Raw genomic sequence first — 16797 nt, 5'->3', positions numbered from 1 at the left:
TAATGTAGAACCTTTTCTCCTCACGGATCAGACTCGCGCAGTGATACCTGAACGTGCGAGGTATTATAAAGAGTGTACAGACCTCCGATTAGTCAGTCTGCATTAGTCTGCACCGGTCTATAGTCAAGTTTCAGGCTGAGCCTAATAAGATTACCATTTTCCTGTACATAGCCATGAAGATAAATGACTAGACAGTTTGTCAAGTATCAGAGATATGTGACAATAAGATTAACGTTCCAAGACAAAAAGGAACTTCAGATTGTCAATTGTAAACAGCATCCAGAATCAAGTTACATAATATCTATGATTTTTATTATTTTACTAAATGTGTGTGAAAATTAATCAAGTTCTGTTTAAAGTTGGTCACCATCAATCTGCTACTCTAAGTGTGCAAGTGGCATTTCTATTGTCTGACCTAACGGCAGAAGATAAACACGCCACAATAAGACCATGAGACATATTGCTGACACTCGCCTACTTTGTTAGAGCAACAAGTCAAATAATCTGATGGTGTGTGTACCGAAGGTCTTACAGTGTGCACACCAGAGGTATAAATACAAGAACATCTTGCAGAGACCTGTTTGGGGGACTAGGGACACTAACCATTGTTTTCCAAGACATTTTTCAAACAAACAACTCAGTTCATTGAATCAGTACTACAAATAAGAATAATCTTCACAAAGATTTAAAGCCACTAACAAATTATTCAGGAACATACATTTTCAATAGTTGCCAGCAGCCATAAATAATTTGACTACTAATAAATTTCAGTTTAAGAGGAGCCTAAGGGATTTATTGGTGGCCAATTCCTTCTACTTCACTGACAAATTTCTAAGTAGAACCAACTGATGTGTATGTATTACTAATAATACCAAATAATGTGAGTATTACAAGAATCTGACTTCTGTACAAATTCAGTGGAATGGTGCAGTCACTGTAAATAAGTTTTGTATGTGTGTGTATTTGATGACGTGGCCACATGTAACCTAAGAACTATCATATGCACCTGAGTGTACGGAACATTTTCGTGTTTTGTTGCAGGTTATTTTTTATTGTTTAAATGAAAAAAATGTTTAAGATTTTTTTGACTTAGTCCACATCCATGAGGACCATTTCATTTGGGATCTGTGGAAGGTACTGGGTGGTCATAATTAAACTGACTGTATTCCAAGTGCTGCAGTGTGGGCTGTGTGCATTGGTAGATGCTAAAACATCATAGCTATGTTCATTAATCAGTGTGCTTGCAGAGTATGAGGTTTGTTCAAAAAATTCAAGAACATTAGAAATTTCGCACCAATGGAGTGTTAAAGCAAAATGTGGCTGGCATCCCTGCACATGTCTGTGTATAATGTGTAATTGCTGGAAGTTTCATTATTGTATGTCTGTTAGTTGTTGTTCAGTGCTATATTGAGCAAAATGTTGTGTTGACAGTTTGCAGATCTCGAGATAGCAGAATTAGAGGAGCAATGTGTCTACATTAAATTTTGTTTGAAACTCAAGAAAACCTTTACAGAGACACACCAAATGATGTAGGAAGCCTACAGAGACGAGTGCTCAAGCCATACAAAGCGTTACAAATGGTTTCCATAGTTTAAAAATGGGCAGACAGAAGTTAAAGATGACCCTCATTCAGGACACCCTTTGACACCTACTGATGATGCTTATGTCAGGAACATCAACAAAATTGTGCATGCCAATCGAAGAGAGACTGTCTGAGAGATTGCAGAAGAATGTAATATTTCAGTTGAATTATGTCATGAAATCATGACACAGCATCTTGGAATGCATCATGTTGCCACCAAGTTTGTACCATGGCCCTTTAGTCAAGACCGGAAGGACCTTCACCTTGCAATCTGTGAAGAGCTTTTGGATCACACAAATGAGAACAAGATGTTCCTTAAGAGAACCATAGTTAGTGATGAGATGTATGTATATGGTTATCTACATATATACTCCACTAGCCACCAAGCAGTGTGTGGCCGAGGTCACAATTCACGCCAAAGTCATATTTCCTCCCCACTGTTTCACTCACAGATCACGTGAAGGGAAAACGACTGTCTGAACGCCTCAGTATGAGCTCTAATTTCCCTTATCTTTGAATGGTGATCACTGCACAATTTGAAAGTTGGTGGTAATAATTTATGCTCTACATCCTTGGCGAAGATCGGACTTCAGAATTTAGTGAGCAGCCCCTACCAATTAGCATGTCGTCTATATGCAAGTGTGTCCCACTTCAAACTTTCTATGAGATTTGTAACACTCTCATGATGGCTAAATGTACCAGTCACAAATCTTGCTGCTCTCCTTTGGACTTTCTCGATCTCTTGAGTCAGACCCAACTGGTAAGGGTCCCATACAGACAAACAATACTCTAAGAGTGGACAAACTAACATATTGTAAGCAATTTCCTTCGGCCCATTCCTGTGACAGTTGTAGATGAAGTGGCTGTAGCTCTAGCTGACCATACAGCACATGCCTCAAATTGTGCAGCCAGTACTTGTGCAGTATCACGAGAATTGTCTCTCCCTTGGTCAACAGTTCAAAAGGTTTCCTTTATGATGTTAAGGCTAAAGTTCAATCTTTGCATTGGGTTGGGGAAGGTTCTCCAAGACCATAAAAGATCGTTAGCTCAAGTCAAGTATCAAAGCCATGCTGACAGTTTTCTTTCACTCTGAAGGATTAGTTTGCCATGAATACATGGCACAGGGGCAAACTGTTAATCGATGGTATTATTGGAACATATTGCGGTGCCTGCAAGAAAATGTGAGAATGGCCTGAAATGTGGCAATACAATTCAAGGCTCTTGCATCACAATAATGCACCTGCACATTCATCCCTGTTGGTGCATGACTATTGCACAAAAAATGAAATCACTGTGCTGCCTCACCCTCCATGCTCTCCAGACCTGGCCCCTGCAGACTTTTGATTATTTCCAAAGTTGAAAAACCTGCTGAAAGGATGAAGATGGGCAATGATAGACAAGATTGATGAAAATTCACAGACAGCATTTCGCACGATCCAGCAAGAGGCATGCCATGCCTGCTTCTGGAAGTGGAAATAGCGGTGGGAGTGGTGCATTAATTGTGGAGAAGAGTAGTTTGAAAGGGACTATAAACAATAAGCAAAAGATAAGCATAGAAAAATGTTGTGGACAAAGTTCCAGAAGTTTTTGAACATACCTTGTATGCTGAAAAACATCATAGGTTCCACTTTCTGCCACCAGGTGAAAATATAGCACTGTGTGCAACCAGAATGTGAAATGTTTCCTGTATGGTTGTCGGCATACTGTTTGTTGATTGGTGATGCATTTTGATTTCTTCTGTGAAGTGACTATTTGTGTAAATGTCATGTTTTCCATACAAAATGCTATGACAGTTGAGAAGAAAGATCTTGGCACTGCTGTTACAGTTGCTTTATGAGAATGGCAGCACTACCAGCATTGCATTGTGGGAATATCACTGTCAGAAACAACTGCAAGGAGGCTTCATGTCAATAAATGAGCCAAAGAATATAATCAAGAAATTTGAAGAAACAGGAATTAGCTGGTGCAGCAGAGAGAGGGAGATGGCCCATTCCTGTGACAGTTGCCGATGAAGTTGCTGTAGATCTAGCTGACCGTGAAGCACATGCCTCAAATTCTGCAGCCAGTGCTTGTGCAGTGTCACAAGAATTGTCTCTCCCCTGGTCAACAGTTCAAAAGGTTTGCATGATGTGTAACACTGGTAACCAAACAAGATCCAGAATGTGCACCAAATAAAGCCCCAAGGCAGGCTATGACTCTGTGACTTTGCCCTTCGTTTTTTGGCATGCATGAAAATGGGTGCAATGCAGCTGGGGAATATTCTTTGGACAGATGAGGCACATCTTGCTCTGCATAATGCCTGAATGCATAGAACTGTTGCACATGGGCCCCTACTCCACTACATGCTGTGCAGGAATATCCACCGTACTCAGCTTATGTGACTGCATGGTATCATTTCAAAGTATACTTCATTCTCAGTCTGTTTTTCTTTGAGAGGAGGCACCTTGCAGGCCTGTTAATGTACAGTAATGTCTGCATACTATAATGACCTACTTATGTAACTGTTGACCATGCTGTGTTACAGATAAAGCATGTTGTTGGGCTGGGAGACCATACTGTACACATGTTGAAACCTGTGATCATATCTTAATAAAGATGCCAGAACTACTCTATGATGTGTTTGATCATTCCTCCCCTTTACCTGCATCCACGCCACATTTTGACTGCTTCCTGTGCCCATTTTCATCTGGTGGCAGAAAGTGGAACTATTATTTTTTCAGCATACCTTGTGAGTCCACAAATTAACGAACGTAACTACAATGTTTCAGTGTTCTGCAATAATGTATACAGCCTGCACTTGAGCACTCGGAACACCCTCAGTTTAATTATAATCATCTGGTACATTAGCATACTTGTTTTTCTGTGTAAATATTTAGACCCATATAATTTCCACCAATTAAGATGTCTAAGAACAGTCACCTTTTTCCATCACAAATATACTGTCAGCTGAAATATTGTGACAAGAAGTCAGAATCTCTGGCTGTAATCCCAAAACTTCATGGAATATTAATTATTTTCAGAAAACTTCAAGGTACACAACTTAGGAGCAATTTAAATATGAGAGACAGACAAGATGATACTTAGTTATCTGCTCCAAGGACTTTTCTACATTATTTTTAATGCTGAATGGTGGTAGATACTTGAGTATGTACAGTAATAATGGCTTTGAAAACAGGGGTTCAAATCTCATCCCTCCATGAGTAGGAAAAGTGTCCTTTACTTGTCCAATGTGAGGAGTATTTTATTAACTGGCCCTGTGAAGTGAACACTATGGTGTAAAGGAAATAGCATGACTTGGTGTTGTGACATCTGCTGCAGACAATGTTGACTCCACTCACCACATTGTGAAGGAAAATCTCTGAAGTTCTTCCATGTTTGAACAAAAGCCCCAACTGGCATTTACACTGATCTCAATGGTGGAGACACTCACTGTAATCAGATGTTATACCATAACCTGGGCTCTTTCTTTAAAGTTGGCATGGAGATCATCACTTTCCATTAGTTCAGTAACTGAGCACCTCCCATGTCACTCAAAACTTTTACTCAAGGTTTGTCCTGCTGACTACTGAGAATTTGTTTGAATTTTTTCTTGCATTCATAAATTCGCACCATAATTTCTGTACTATTATTTTGACAAAACAATGTCTTTGTTATACTAATAGTTGTAAGGTTCTCTGTTCAAAAGTTACATTACTATATGCTTATGACTGACTGCAGAGTGGAATTACTTACTGCACCAGAAAATGGTTGGGCTTCATAAATGATATGACGGTTATGAATGGGTAAATCAGCAGTGTTGCGAATCATGTTTGTAATGCATTCCACACATTCTTAAAAGCTTTTTTGATGTTAAAATACAGCCAATTGGCTACACAGCATCAATTTAGCCTCTGTGTCCATCTGACCATCCATCACAGTGGTCTATTTTTAGATACTTCTCAGTTTCTCTTGTGTAACCAGGTTGCGGAATTGTCACAGCAATTCAAACTTTCAACCATTTCCTGCTGTGTATTGTTCATAATGTCAGGAACACATGTTAAGACATGGAATGAAGAGTGCAGCTCCAGAATAGTGGCCTCATTTGCAGTTAAATTCAGAACTGCTCCACATGCATTCTCAACTCATTTACATTACACTATAGCATGTGGAGTCACCATATTGATGTGATTCTATTTTATCCCTGCTACTATTGATTTTATCCCTTCCACTATCTTCCATCTGGGGATATGTGCCTATAGAGGTTCATGGGAAGGGCTTTCTGGTCCCCTGAGGAATGTTTCAAATTCTTTATCATCATTAGATCTGTACTGTTATAGTTTGTTGTACACTACAACAGGAATAGGTTGTGATTGTTTTAGTACTGTTCCTTCAGCATTGTTACTGATTTTCATTAGACGTTTACCATTTTCACATTGGAGGTAATTACTCTTCTTTTATGTGACTGGATGTTTTCTTGGTATATTCCTGTGATAAAATCTTCTCGAGTGATCAGCCAAGTGGTGGTGTCACCTTGTCACAACGTTTCAATGAATTTCATATTCCCTTTGACTGAAGGTGAAGGGTACAAAACTCATTGAAATGTTGTGACAAGATGACATCACCACTTGGCTGATCACCCAAGAAGATTTTATCACTGCTTCTGTTTTCTTTGTCGGCTTCGGGGAAACACATCTTAACTGGAATAAATTTTGAATCTTTGAATATGGTCAATTTACATACAAAAACTTGTGTATTTTTCTGATTTGGTTTTACAAATGTATTTACAATAGCTGGTGCTTGTGACAACATACAAGCAATACAAGAACCATCAGAATAAGCAGTTTCCTTGCTGTGGAGAATGACTTTATGAAAGCTCGAGGCCGTATGGCCCTAACCCTGTTCTCCACATAAGAACATAATACACATTGCACGACCTTTATCTCCTGATTATGTTTTTAATCAATAAAGACCAGATATGACATAAGTATCTGGAGCAATATGCACATTTAGGCAGGGTAGAACAATGAGTACCTAATTGGTCAGCAGGTGAACTGTTTCTGCCATGAGGGAAAATCAATAGATGAAACAGAATATTCTAAATACTTAAGTGTTTATACCAATAAGAGCTTAAACTGCAAGTCACATGTTACAGATATTCTTAAACATACAGGCTCTGCAACATCTGTTATGGAAAATATCAGATTTTGAAGATGAAAATTTCAAAAAGCTGACTTACATTTCAGATTTTCATTTGCAATTGTCTTATGACGTCATATTCTAGGGTAACTCATCATTGAGCAAAAAAGTGTTTGTTGGATAGAAGGACCTAATAAGAATAATATGTGTCCTCAGCATGTCCGAATAAAAGCTTCTCAGTATTCAAGCTGTGTCAATTCAAACTGACACAGCTTGAAAACCAAGAACATTTTATTGAGATAGTATGTGATGTACACTCTAGAATATCTTGTAGACAGCCCTTTTAACAGGTGGGCATACTGAAATAATCTAACAGCACATATGCTCCCTTATGAAGTTTGTTATCAAAGTTTAGAGACAACGATAATGTTCATAAGTACACTGCCAGAAAAACAAATAGTATACCTGGAAAGACGGCATCAATTTTAATCTGATGGTGGCATATGATACCTGAGGGTTCTAGATGTGCTGATAATAGTTTCAACATCATCTGCCAACAGGTAGCATACTGGCACAGTCACCGTACTGCCATCTATGCATACCCTTCAATAGGGAATGCTCACAGACAGAAGAGTCAATGTGGTGCGAACATGTGAATCAGGCAGGCAAACATGCCACGCAAATGCACTTGTGTTTCCTACAGCCAAATGAGTGAGTTTGAAAGGGGTCAAATTGTGGCCTTCTGAGTGGTGGAATGGTTCTTTTGGAGAATTGCCTCACAAGTTGGATGTGCTGTTCAGTCATGCAACAATGGTGTATCAGTGGTCATGTAAACATTATCACATCCCTAGATGAGGTTCTGATGGCCAAGCAGCACAGATGCTCTCCAAGATTGTTGTACAGTAGAGGCAGCAGTGGCAGATTGTACAGCAACCACAGCACAGATAAGAGGTCGTATGTGCCCAGACACATCAACACAAACTGTTGTGAACCAGTTATTAGCAGTTGGACTATGGGCATGCATAACTCCCGCCTGTTTTCCACTCATGCCACAGCATCAACATACATGGCTCGACTGGTGTCATCAAGGGATCATTTGGAAGATGGAATCGCATGCCATGGGCTTCACCAATGAAAGTAGATTCTGCCTGCATCCAAGTGATGGTAGTTTGTGAATATGACATAGACTTCATAACTGCTGTCTCTGAGAGTGCATTTGCCCAAGACACATTGCCCTGACCCCAGGCCTTATGGTCTGTGGTGTGATAAGCTACAACTCTTATTCACCTTTTGTGTTTCCCGAGTGGATGCTAACATGCACTCAGCACACGGAATGTTGTTAGACCTATTGTTTTCCCATTCTTACGAAAGGAAGGTGATGTGTTGTTCGAAGAGAGCAATACTCTTGCACGTGAATCTCAACGTGCTCTACAAGATCTGCAGCTGCTTCCCTGGCCACAACATTCTCCAGACTTGTCTCCAATCGAGCACATGTGGAATATAATGGAATGAGAAGTGACTTGAGTAACTCATCAACCAACAACTCTTACAGAACTATGTGAATAGGTCAAAGCAGGCATGGAATAACGCACCTCAGGACAGTACTCACCATCTCTACAATTGGCTGGATGCCAGAGTCAGGGTATGCATTGCTGCCCATGGAGGCTACACCACATACTAATATGGGTGTTTCAGCATGGGTTGATATGTGGTACCTCATAACTGCCTGTGCTACTGATTCATAACTGTAATCATTTCATGAACTCCACATGCACTGTTGCAACAATACATGTTGAGTGAATTGGAAACCACTACAAGATTGTACTATTTTTTTTCCTGGCGGTGTGTAATTTAGAAGGAGGACTGATTTACACCATTGATCACTCAGTCTTAGTATAGCACAGAAATGAGTGAGGAATTCAGTCATAAAAATCTTTGACCACCTACCCATGGATGTAAAGCACTTAAAAGATAATAAAATTAACTTCAAACACAAACCACTAAAATCACATCTGCTTGAAACTTTCTTCTACCCCAGAATTATTAATTTAGTAGTGGTAGTATTGTGTGTGTGTGTGTGTGTGTGTGTGTGTGTGTGTGTGTGTGTGTGTTCCAGAGAGGAAGTGAGAGACACTTAACAGATGTAAATATAGAATACATAAATAAACTATAAGAAATCATATAAATGGTCAGCATGTTGTAGTATTTTCTGCTGAGAAGATATACCATAATTGTACAACTAACTTGTTCCACATCATAGCAAGAGGTCACAATTATGACCTTTGGAACACACAAATAAGCAATTAACTGGTAGAATGGTCATTTGCACTTGAAACAGCACATATAATATCAAACTATTATTTGGATGAAATGAGTCAGAATGTACTGTGGAAACAGTGATACCTTTAAGGTAAAGTTGATAGTATTTCAAAATAGCCTATTTCTCTGTTTATGGTACTTCTGATCTTAGTCATGGCATTACCTTTCCATTCCTTTACTAACTGTTTGATGTCAAGGAGCATAATACACTGGCAGTTGGCAATTCCTCTGCTATAATTTAATGTAATTCCAGGTAAATTACCCCAATAACAAGGGTGCAATTTTTAAACCTTGATTGGACCACAAGTCGTATCAGCTCTTCTATAAATTATTCCAATTCATAAATAACATTGGCTTGCCATTTTCTGAAATCTGCATATCTTTAAAGACTTAATTTCATGTACATATATCCTGTACCAAATGGTGTTAGCCTATCTTTAGTATCACTAGCCTGTCAATCAATTTTAGCATAGGTGACTCTCTCATGTGGCCTCAGTTGCAATCAGGAAGTCACCTATCAAACTCATCAGTTTAAAAATTAGTATTTAAGGAATTTGTTTTCCATATGATTGTCATATCTGTGTCAGTCAAAGATGCACCCACCATAGTACACAAGCACACCAACCATATTTTGATGTCAACAGTGCAAGCATTTGAAATAACTCAGGGCACTACTCAGCTGCTATACGCCCCTATGAAAATAAAATGAGCATCAGCCCTACATCATCTCTACTAGTTCTTTCAATAATGCTGACCACCTACACTTTGTCACTTGTAGTTGCTGGTTATCAAGTCACAGTAGCTTCTCAATCAATGAAAATATGTTAATGACATTATCACCACTGCACAAAAGGCTTTTGTGGGCTAAATTTCTTAAACAATTAATACTGAATTGTTAACAGAGTACTTACAGATCTGTACATGCATTAAAAATTGCACCAACTTTCTCCATGTCACCTATCTGCAATGCCAAGCAGAGTGCACGGCCATGTTCTTGAAACTTCATGTATGTGTTCATTACAGTATTTAGTATTGCAGAACGTTCAGCTTCATCAACATATAAAGCACAACTGAAAACATTTAAAACAGACTTCAAATTTCTACCCATAATTGAAGAATTCACACAAATCACTTATTATGGCAAGAAAACATAACTAAAATATATACAAAGAACAACAGATTTTAGCAATCATGGTGAAGTGTTAAAGTTTCTGCACACTAGTGTAATGTTGTGTCATTCCCCACGTAAAATCAATTTTTGTCAACTTAAAGTCTTAGATGTTTCGGCAGTCATATTTCTTATGAATGATTTGCATTCCATTTGCTATTTGCTTCTGTTGCAACCTCACCTCCATTAAATATATAAATATATACTCAAGTAATAGCCCCTAACACTCAATAGATGAATTGGGTAACACAATATCACAAAGAACATCTAACTAAACAAGTTATTTTATTCACTTAAAACCACCACTTCTGATTTCAACTATGAACAATCCAATGAACATTACCAAATCAAAACTTTCAAAGATAAAACGTTAACAGACACAGTATGTATATTGTAAAGCTATGGTAGTTCCAACAGAACTATAGATGTTTCTAAAGAAGCTAGACAATGATCAAACAATGGAAACTCCAGGTATGAATAGCAACAATGTAGGAAAAGGCAGATTGCTAGATTGCTACTTACCGTAAAGAAGATATGTAATGCTGCAAACAGGCATGATTAAAAGAAACTCTTTTAATTATACCTGTCTGCAACTTGACGTGTCTTCTTACATGAGTGTGAACCATCAGCCTTTGGCAAAGTTAATAACAAATTTTGAGCAAAAGAAGTGGAAATCTTAAGGAATGTCAAAATATATTCTCTCTTAAACCACATCACAAACAATGAGACAAGAAAAGAATGCGAAGTCATTGCTAAAGTTTAAATGGGCAAATAATTCACATTGGCTATTGACAGGACAGTAAATAGCCACACAACTTGTTGTTGCTGTTGTGGTCTTCAGTCCTGAGACTGGTTTGATGCAACTCTCCATGCTACTCTATCATGTGCAAGCTTCTTCATCTCCCAGTACCTACTGCAACCTACATCCTTCTGAATCTGCATAATGTATTCATCTCTTGGTCTCCCTCTACGATTTTTTCCCTCCACGCTGCCCTCCAATGGTAAATTTGTGATCCCTTGATGCCACAGAACATGTCCTACCAACCGGTCCCTTCTTCTTGTCAAGTTGTGCCACAAACTCCTCTTCTCCCCAATTCTATTCAATACCACCTCATTAGTTATGTGATCTACCCATCTAATCTTCAGCATTCATCTGTAGCACCACATTTCGAAAGCTTCTATTCTCTTCTTGTCTAAACTATTTATCGTCCATGTTTCACTTCCATACATGGCCACACTCCATACAAATACTTTCAGAAATGACTTCCTGACACTTAAATCTATACTTGATGTTAACAAATTTCTCTTCTTCAGAAACGCTTTCCTTGCCATTGCCAGACGACATTTTATATCCTCTCTACTACGACCATCATCAGTTATTTTGCTCCCCAAATAGCAAAACTCCTTTTCTACTTTGAGTGCCTCATTTCCTAATCTAATTCCCTCAGCATCACCTGACTTAATTCGACTACACTCCATTATCCTCGTTTTGTTTTTGTTGTTGTTGTTTTTTGGGGACGGAGACCAGACAGTGAGGTCATCGGTCTCATCGGATTAGGGAAGGATGCAGAAGGAAGTCGGCCGTGCCCTTTCAAAGGAACCATCCCGGCATTTGCCTGGAGCGATTTAGGGAAATCACAGAAAACCTAAATCAGGATGGCCGGACGCGGGATTGAACAGTCGTCCTCCCGAATGCGAGTCCAGTGCCTTACCACTGCGCCACCTCGATCGGTCTTGTTTTTGTTGATGTTCATCTTATATCCTCCTTTCAAGACACTGTCCATTCCGTTCAACTGCTCTTCCAAGTCCTTTGCTGTCTCTGACAGAATTACAATGTCATCGGCGAACCTCAAAGTTTTTATTTCTTCTCCATGGATTTTAATACCTACTCCAAATTTTTCTTTTGTTTCCTTTACTGCTTGCTCAATATACAGATTGAATAACATCAGGGAGAGGCTACAACCCTGTCTCACTGCCTTCCCAACCACTGCTTCCCTTTCATGCCCCTCCACTCTTATAACTGCCATCCGGTTTCTGTACAAATTGTAAATAGCCGTTCGTTCCTTGTATTTTACCCCTGCCACCTTCAGAATTTGAAAGAGAGTATTCCAGTCAACATTGTCAAAAGCTTTCTCTAAGTCTGCAAATGCTAGAAACGTAGGTTTGCCTTTCCTTAATCTTTCTTCTAAGATAAGTCGTAGGGTCAGTATTGCCTCAGGTGTTCCAACGTTTCTACGAAATCCAAACTGATCTTCCCCAAGGTCGGCTTCTACCAGTTTTTCCATTCGTCTGTAAAGAATTCGCGTTAGTATTTTGCAGCTGTGACTTATTAAACTGATTGTTCGGTAATTTTCACATCTGTCAATACCTGCTTTCTTTGGGATTGGAATAATTATATTCTTCTTGAAGTCTGAGGGAATTTCGCCTGACTCATACATCTTGCTCACCAGATGGTAGAGTTTTGTCAGGACTGGCTCTCCCAAGGCTGTCAGAAGTTCTAATGGAATGTTGTCTACTTCCGGGGCCTTGTTTCGACTTAGATCTTTTAGTGCTCTGTCAAACTCTTCACGCAGTATCATATCTCCCATTTCATCTTCATCTACATCCTCTTCCATTTCCATAATATTTTCCTCAAGAACATCGCCCCTGTATAGACCCTCTATATACTCCTTCCACCTTTCTGCTTTCCCTTCTTTGCTTAGAACTGAGTTTCCATATGAGCTCTTGATATTCATACAAGTGGTTCTCTTTTCTCCAAAGGTCTCTTTAATTTTCCTGTAGGCAGTATCTAACTTACCCCTAGTGAGATAAGCCTCTAGATCCTTACATTTGTCCTCTAGCCATCCCTGCTTAGCCATTTTGCACCTCCTGTCGATCTCATTTTTGAGACGTTTGTATTTCTTTTTGCCTGCTTCGTTTACTGCATTTTTATATTTTCTCCTTTCATCAATTAAATTCAATATTTCTTCTGTTATCCAAGGATTTCTACTAGCCCTTGTCTTTTTACCTACTTGATCCTCTGCTGCCTTCACTACTTCATCCCTCAGAGCTACCCATTCTTCTTCTACTGTATTTCTTTCCCCCATTTGTGACAATTTTTCCCTTATGCTCTCCCTGAAACTCTGTACAACCTCTGGTTCTTTCAGTTTGTCCAGATCTCATCTCCTTAAATTCCCACCTTTTTGCAGTTTCTTCAGTTTTAATCTACAGCTCATAACCAATAGATTGTAGTCAGAGTCCACATCTGCCCCTGGAAATGTCTTACAATTTAATACCTGGTTGCTAAATCTCTGTCTTACCATTATATAATCTATCTGATACCTTCTAGTATTTCCAGGATTCTTCCATGTGTACAACCTTCTTTTATGATTCTTGAACCAAGTGTTAGCTATGATTAAGTTATGCTCTGTGCAAAATTCTACCAGGTGGCTTCCTCTTTCATTTCTTTCCCCCAATCCATATTCACCTACTATGTTTCCTTCATTCCCTTTTCCGACTCTCGAATTCCAGTCACCCATGACTATTAAATTTTCGTCTCCCTTCACTACCTGAATAATTTCTTTTATCTCATCATACATTTCATCAATTTCTTCATTATTTTTTTATTGATTATTAAACCTACTCCTGCATTACCCCTATTTGATATTGTATTTATAACCCTGTATTCACCTGACCAAAAGTCTTGTTCCTCCTGCCACCAAACTTCACTAATTCCCACTATATCTAACTTTAACCTATCCATTTCCCTTTTTAAGTTTTCTAACCTACCTGCCCGATTCAGGGATCTGACATTCCACGCTCCGATCCGCAGAACGCCAGTTTTCTTTCTCCTGATAACGACGTCCTCTTGAGTAGTCCCCGCCCGGAGATCCGAATGGGGGACTATTTTACCTCCGGAATATTTTACCCAAGTGGACGCCATCATCATTTAACCATACAGTAAAGCTGCATGCCCTCGGGAAAAATTACGGCTGTAGTTTCCCCTTGCTTTCAGCCGTTCACAGTACCAGCACAGCAAGGCCGTTTTGGTTAGTGTTACAAGGCCAGATCAGTCAATCATCCAGACTGTTGCCCCTGCAACTACAGAAAAGCCTGCTGCCCCTCTTCAGGAACCACACGTTTGTCTGGCCTCTCAACAGATACCCCTCCGTTGTGGTTGCACCTACGGTACGGCCATCTGTATCGCTGAGGCACACAAGCCTCCCCACCAATGGAAAGGTCCATGGTTCATGGTTCATGTTCTACACAACTTATTGTACAATATAGTTTTCAAATTTGCAGCTATGGCATACAAACAACAGCTATGAATTACACAACTGTTATGAATCTGACTTTTTTTTAATGGGTTCAGAATTGTTCAATGAATCAAGGAAGGAAAGGAAATTTTGGTAATTGGGAGAAAAAACACATGGCGCCCTAGAAGGTTCAATTTTATATGCACTCTACTACATTATGTATTTAAAAGAAATTCCACTAAGCAGACATCAAATATCAGAAATAATTCTCAATAAAGCATTTTAAGCAAGAATGGAATTTTTCCTCTTCATGTAATTACTAGTCTCAGAAACAAACAAATCAACATATTTACATATTTGGTATATTACATCTCATTAATGCTTTATGGCCCAATATTTTGGGTTATTTCATAACTTATATCGAAATTAGTCACCACACAAGCATTATCTGTGAGTATAATTTGTGTTGTTCATAATTTTTATCATTTTTTCACACCTCTTCAAGGGATCAGCATTCCAACTGTACCCTCACAATATTTACAATTGCTAATGAAATTTATGAGGAGCCATTCTCATCACAACCTTGGGAGAGAACCTAATGCTCACAGCTTCAACATAAGAAAAGGCTCCCCACAATGTGTAGTTAAGACATCATAAGAAGTACTTTATGCAAGCTTCGTTTTAGATCCCCCAGATGATATTTTTGTCAAATACATGATTCAAAAATCTCATTTTCAGAACAGTGTTCTTCATATCACTGTTAGTGGATTGGATGTGTGCCATAAATGGAGAAAATTGACATACACTGAAACGAAATTGTCTGCCAGTTCCAAAGCAGATTTCTTGGGCCATCACATCCAGTCCTAGTACTGCTGATCCCTCCAAACAATGACTTAGGAGTCCACCACTTGTCACTCAGTGTTATCCTGGTCTTGAATGTATTAATCAGCTACTCTGACAAGGCTATGACTTCCTAAAATCATGCACTGAAATGAGGTCCATTCTGTTTGACATTTTGTCCACCACACCTAGAATAGGTCTCTGCCATACTTCCAATCTCTCCAATATCCTTGTCTGAACGTATGCTCCTTCTGTAGCCATCTCCCTAATCTATGGCTCCTATACTTGTGACCATCCCCACTGTATGACTTGACCTATGCATCCCCTACTACCATGTACACCAACCCTGTAACTGCCAAACATACTAGCACAGGGAGAGCTACATATGAATGACACATCATATAACAGCTGTTATGTAAACACTGATTGGCCTTTTACATCAGTATGACTACCACCAAGCTGTCAGTTGAGATGAATGGACATAGGCATGGCAAAACACAATATCCTGTTGCAGAACATGCTCTACAACATGTCACTCATGACCTTTGTGTCTGTTTCACCGCACGTACCATCTTCGCTTATCCCACAGATACCATTTTCTGAGAACTTGCTGGTGGGTGGGAACTGGTGCTACAAGACATCTCTGTTTCTGCCACCCACCTGGCCTTAATTTACATTAATTTCTTCAGTCTCAAGATTTCTTCACAGTATTCACTCCTTTCTTCACTCCCTTTTCATTTTCTATATCTTTCATATTCTGACCTGTTTATTTTTCATCCCCCACCATTACATGCAATGCACTTAGCTTTCCACTCTTATTAACCAGTGCACTATCTTTTGGCAGTAATCTATGTCTTGTGTATTACCCAATGCTCCACCTTTAAACTCTCAGGTTTTCAAATCTCATCCAGTGCAGACCCCACCAACCTGTCTTTCCTTCTTACCCCACCTGGTAAGACTTCCCTAAGTTCTGGGCAACTTTTCTGAACTCTATTCCTTTTCCAAAGCCTTGCCAGTCCTTTACCTTCACCCCTCTTCCTTCCTCTTCAACACTCCTACAGAAGAAGGAGCCACTGGCTCTGAGAGCTCGCAAACGTATATGTATGCTTCTGCTGCCACTGCTTGGTGAGTAAATTTTTTTCTATACAATTACAGTACATTTTCAAAAATTGATTGTTTCTGTTGATAAATTGATGAGTTCAAGAACTTACACCATAATTTCTTCTAGCTCTTCTTCATAACACACATGCATTTTGCCCTCAGTACCCAAAATGTTGACACATTCTGTGCACTTGGGCAACACTTCACCCCAATTTCAATATGCAGTTATAACACCAGCATACAGACAATCAAATAAATTTTCATAAATGGCCTGATGATTTTGCAGTGGATATTAGCAGCTTGGTGGGTCATGGTTGAACTGTGATCAAGCCAATCTTAAACTTTTGCATTGTTGAAAATCAGCCAGTTAGACTTGATACGCACATTTTCTGGTACTGCTTACACTGACTGATTCAAATAGCTGACCAGTGTCTGAG

The 16797-nt window shown here is 39.2% G+C and overlaps 1 protein-coding gene across 1 annotated transcript in view; it reads right to left on the bottom strand.

Annotated features, from left to right (window-relative positions):
• The window catches only part of LOC126474690 (26S proteasome non-ATPase regulatory subunit 2-like), a 209118-nt gene that overhangs the window by 156935 nt on the left and 35386 nt on the right, over nt 1-16797 (bottom strand). Inside the window, exon 6 of the mRNA XM_050102168.1 lies at nt 9928-10086. Within this exon, the coding sequence (XP_049958125.1) occupies nt 9928-10086 (159 nt within the window). The remainder of the gene's footprint in view (nt 1-9927; nt 10087-16797) is intronic.

Source organism: Schistocerca serialis, chromosome 4 (genome assembly GCF_023864345.2).
Source record: "Schistocerca serialis cubense isolate TAMUIC-IGC-003099 chromosome 4, iqSchSeri2.2, whole genome shotgun sequence".
In the NCBI taxonomy this organism is placed as follows: domain Eukaryota; kingdom Metazoa; phylum Arthropoda; class Insecta; order Orthoptera; family Acrididae; genus Schistocerca; species Schistocerca serialis.
Note: the sequence above shows the minus strand (reverse complement) of the source record. Positions and strands in the feature narration are given on the sequence as shown.